General features: G+C 30.3%; 1 protein-coding gene across 1 annotated transcript; it reads right to left on the reverse strand.

Moving 5' to 3' along the window:
* Window positions 1-2,960: 2,960 nt before the first annotated feature.
* On the reverse strand, window positions 2,961-3,368 carry LOC145076341 (uncharacterized). The gene has a single exon (XM_079022251.1). The coding sequence runs from the start codon at window positions 3,366-3,368 to the stop codon at window positions 2,961-2,963; it is 408 nt and encodes a 135-aa protein (XP_078878377.1).
* Between the last annotated feature and the right edge of the window lie 407 nt (window positions 3,369-3,775).

Raw genomic sequence — 3,775 nt, forward strand, 5'->3', positions numbered from 1 at the left:
ATAAGATGTTTATAAATGGATATTTATAAACATTTTTACCGATTACAGATTAAAAATCATTTTTTTTAAAAATAATTTTAATTTTAAACTTATAAGTAACCAAATTTAAAATATTTTAAATGGTTTAAAATGTGTTTAAACATTATATAAACACCATGTCTTTATAATAATTAAGGAGTTTTTATTAAAACGACTAAAATCGGTTTATAACGTTAGAACGACAAATAATAAATCTAGTGATTATTTTTTGCGTCAAAACTTAGTATAAGATATTAGTGTTTTAAATATAAAGCAACATGTTGATATTATGTTTTATGCATGCAAATGAGATTTAAAACATAGGTATCATAACCCAAGTTTTGGTTTATCAAAATATGACTTTTATCATAAGATGCATAAAGAGCTTAAGATAAAGGACTCTAAAAGAGTTATCTTGTCAAATACCACATGACATGTTTTTTAGCACTCCTTAAAATCCTAGTATAATGTTTTAAACTAGATAATATGATTGTAATCCATATGTTGTTGCAATTGGATTAATCATATATGTCATGATTATACATGAATGCCAGATAAGTCGTCTACTTAGAGCATGTCAAATGATACCAGTATAATCCAATAATAAGTCATGGTGTGAATTAAAGGAACATTCTAAAGTCCTTGCGAGAACTAAATGAATATTCCTAATTTGCGGAGTATTTGAAAGAAAACTATGTTTAAGATGTTACACATATATTGAACTTCCAAATAGATTGAGACGACTCTTAATCACAATCAGGCGTGTCCTCATTTTAAATGAAGGAGAAAGTAACATGGATAGTGGTTCCATGTAGAATTTAATTACAGTTACACATTAGAGTTAGATTACATTGTTGTTTGGAGACCCACATACAAAGATGCTTAATGTATAGTTTATTATGACATAATCTCATTACGCATGTATTGCTATCTAATTCGTATTTAAGCATTTAATACATTCTCTATAGTTTTCTGTATATATGAGTTATATATAAAACTAAAAATGTTTGTATTCGCAAAGTTTATTCAAATCAAGTTTTTCAGGTCTACTTAACAAAGCTTCTTCATTAGCTAAAGCATGAAAGTCAAGCTGGTGCTATAGGGCCTTATTGATATAAGTAGATATATTTGATTAAAATTAATTATTTTTATATTGGAACTATACAAGAAACATATATTGTAATGATTTGATATATTGGATATAAGTCTTTCATTAAATAATTTTTGTGTTCTATATTAGCATGTTTAAATCCATGAATAAGTAGGTTATTCTAATGTCTATAGTCGTTCATAGTTGTGGGAGAATCTATGAGATAAGATGAATATGAGTGGATTGGTTGATTCTTAAGGAGATGAGAATAGAAAGAGTTGTTACCAACTTCGTACGTACTTTATTAGGAGAATAATTATTGGACCTCACCCACATCAAAATGACTTTATGGATCGTAGTCATGAGTAATGTTTTGATCAAGGTTGTATCTTTGTATTCGTAGACATGAGATACATATTTAGGACTTGAAGTGTAGGAGTTGTTATGCTTTGGCATGGTTTGACATTGTTCTGTAAAAGGCAGTCATAAGGGTCATCATTGGGTATGTCATGAACTACATGATAGGTGTATGTAGTTAAGATGGGATTTGTTCCCTCTTACTCATTGAGAGTTAGACATCTAAGGCCTTACTAAAATTTGAGCACTAAATGAGATTAATGGTGATCCATATATCATCTTTCAACATGATGTCTGAGATAAAGGAATAACTGATACTACACCTTTAATAACAACTGTAGCTTCGAGCTCCTAGGATTGGTTGTTGATAAGATGGAACCCTTCATATGTTGTTAGGGGCAATGGCCCATTACTAGATGCCAGCTACTGTCTATGTAAGTCTGTAATGAATCTTGTGCAAGTAGGACATTGTTGAATCTATATGCCCAATAATCATTATTGAGTGATATTGCTAATAATATATGATCCTAGAGGGTCATAACTTTATCAAGTTGACATATTTTGTATATTTATTAGTAATATGGTTATTAATAAATAATATCAATTCTTATACTTATTTAGGGAATAATTATTGTTTTGTGAAAATAATAATTAAAAGAGAGTATAACTAGTTATTATTTCATATGGTATGAGTTAATAAGTCATGAAAAAACTTTTGGACTAGTTGAATTTTTTGTCTTTTACCTAAAGACAAAGTTTATATTTTATAAACTTTGAGCTTATAAAATTTAAACAATTCTTCTTCTTTCTTGGGTATGGTCGAATTCATTATATAAAGAATATAGGTTACTTGTCAGCCTTCTTCTTATGTCTCCCATGCGGACATGCTCCTAAAGTCTACCAATACTTTAGTTAATGTAAATCCCTTACATTGCATTGGATATAAAATGTGAGCTTCTTGCATGAAATTTGGATAGTTTTCCTACTTTTCTTGATGGTGGCCGAAACCACCTTTTCTACTCTTCACTTCTCTTTCTTTTGAAGCTAGATCGGTGATTAGAAGCCATGTCGAGTTGTCTCCTTTAGTACTTATTTGAGTTAACTACTTAAAGGCTTAAGACACTCGAGAATAGAAGAAGGAAATAACATTCCATGTAACTTAATCTTTATGGTGGATACTTGTAGAGAAAACCATACTCTTTGATTTTTCTGTCTTCATCAATACCCCAAAACCAAGTGGGTTCAAAGTCTTCAAAGGTTGTAATTCTAAAACATTCTTTGGTTGTTTTAATATCATTCTAACCTCTATAAATGGATCCAAGATGGTTTGGTTTTGTTATAAACTTAAAATAATTTTGAACAACCGACATCAAGCCTCGTATTTACGGTCAAACGTAGAATTGTACATTAAGGCCATAATTTAGATGTATGCAATGATGCCTGGACAATATTCGGATGATTTCCTCTTTGTATCAATGGAAGAATTTGTCAAAAGTCACCTCAAAACACAATGGTATTGCCTCCAAACGGTTTTATTCTTGTTCGATGAAATGATAATGTCTCTAAGTGTCCTATCAAATGCTTCGAAACAATGACGGTGCATCATCTGAGCTTCATCCCAAATGATAAGTCTCGCTTTATTCAGTAGGCAAACTACGTCATTATCTAGCGTAATAGAATAAAGCGAATCCTCATTCAAGTTAATTGGTATATGAATTCTTGAATGTATTATCTTACCACCAGACAACAAGAGTATTCCAATTCCGATTAAATCAACGTTGATATCAATTTCACCTTTGGATCTAATAGCAACAGACAATGTCTTCCAAACAAATGTTTTTCTTGTTCCTCCATAACCATACATCAAAAAGACACCACCTCTGTTGTTGTTAAATGCATTCATAATGGTATCATAAACGTTTTTTTACTTAACATTTAATTTAGAATGTAGTTCTTGATGCTCAATTTCAAGAATAGGTGGATCATAACTAAGCTTGTCTTGAATTAACATATTGCAATAATCTTGAATGTAATTGTGATAAGGAAATAGCATGTTGGGTATTTGCTTCAAACCCAGTCCGCAACTCAACAATGATTTCTCAAGTATGCCAACTTAAGGTGGAATCTGTTTTTAGCTTCAAGCCTGAAAAAAGAATAAAAAACTAAATTATTTATTTGTAATATGGATTAAAGTTAGCACATTTTTGTGTAAATGGGTTAGATTATTTGAAAATTTACCTGTCACGTATGAACGTGAACAACATCATCAGAAAGGCAATTATATATCTCTTCAAAAATATGAGTAGGCTT

Source organism: Lactuca serriola, chromosome 9 (assembly GCF_051521515.1).
Source record: "Lactuca serriola cultivar US96UC23 chromosome 9, Lser_US96UC23_V15, whole genome shotgun sequence".
Classification (NCBI taxonomy): domain Eukaryota; kingdom Viridiplantae; phylum Streptophyta; class Magnoliopsida; order Asterales; family Asteraceae; genus Lactuca; species Lactuca serriola.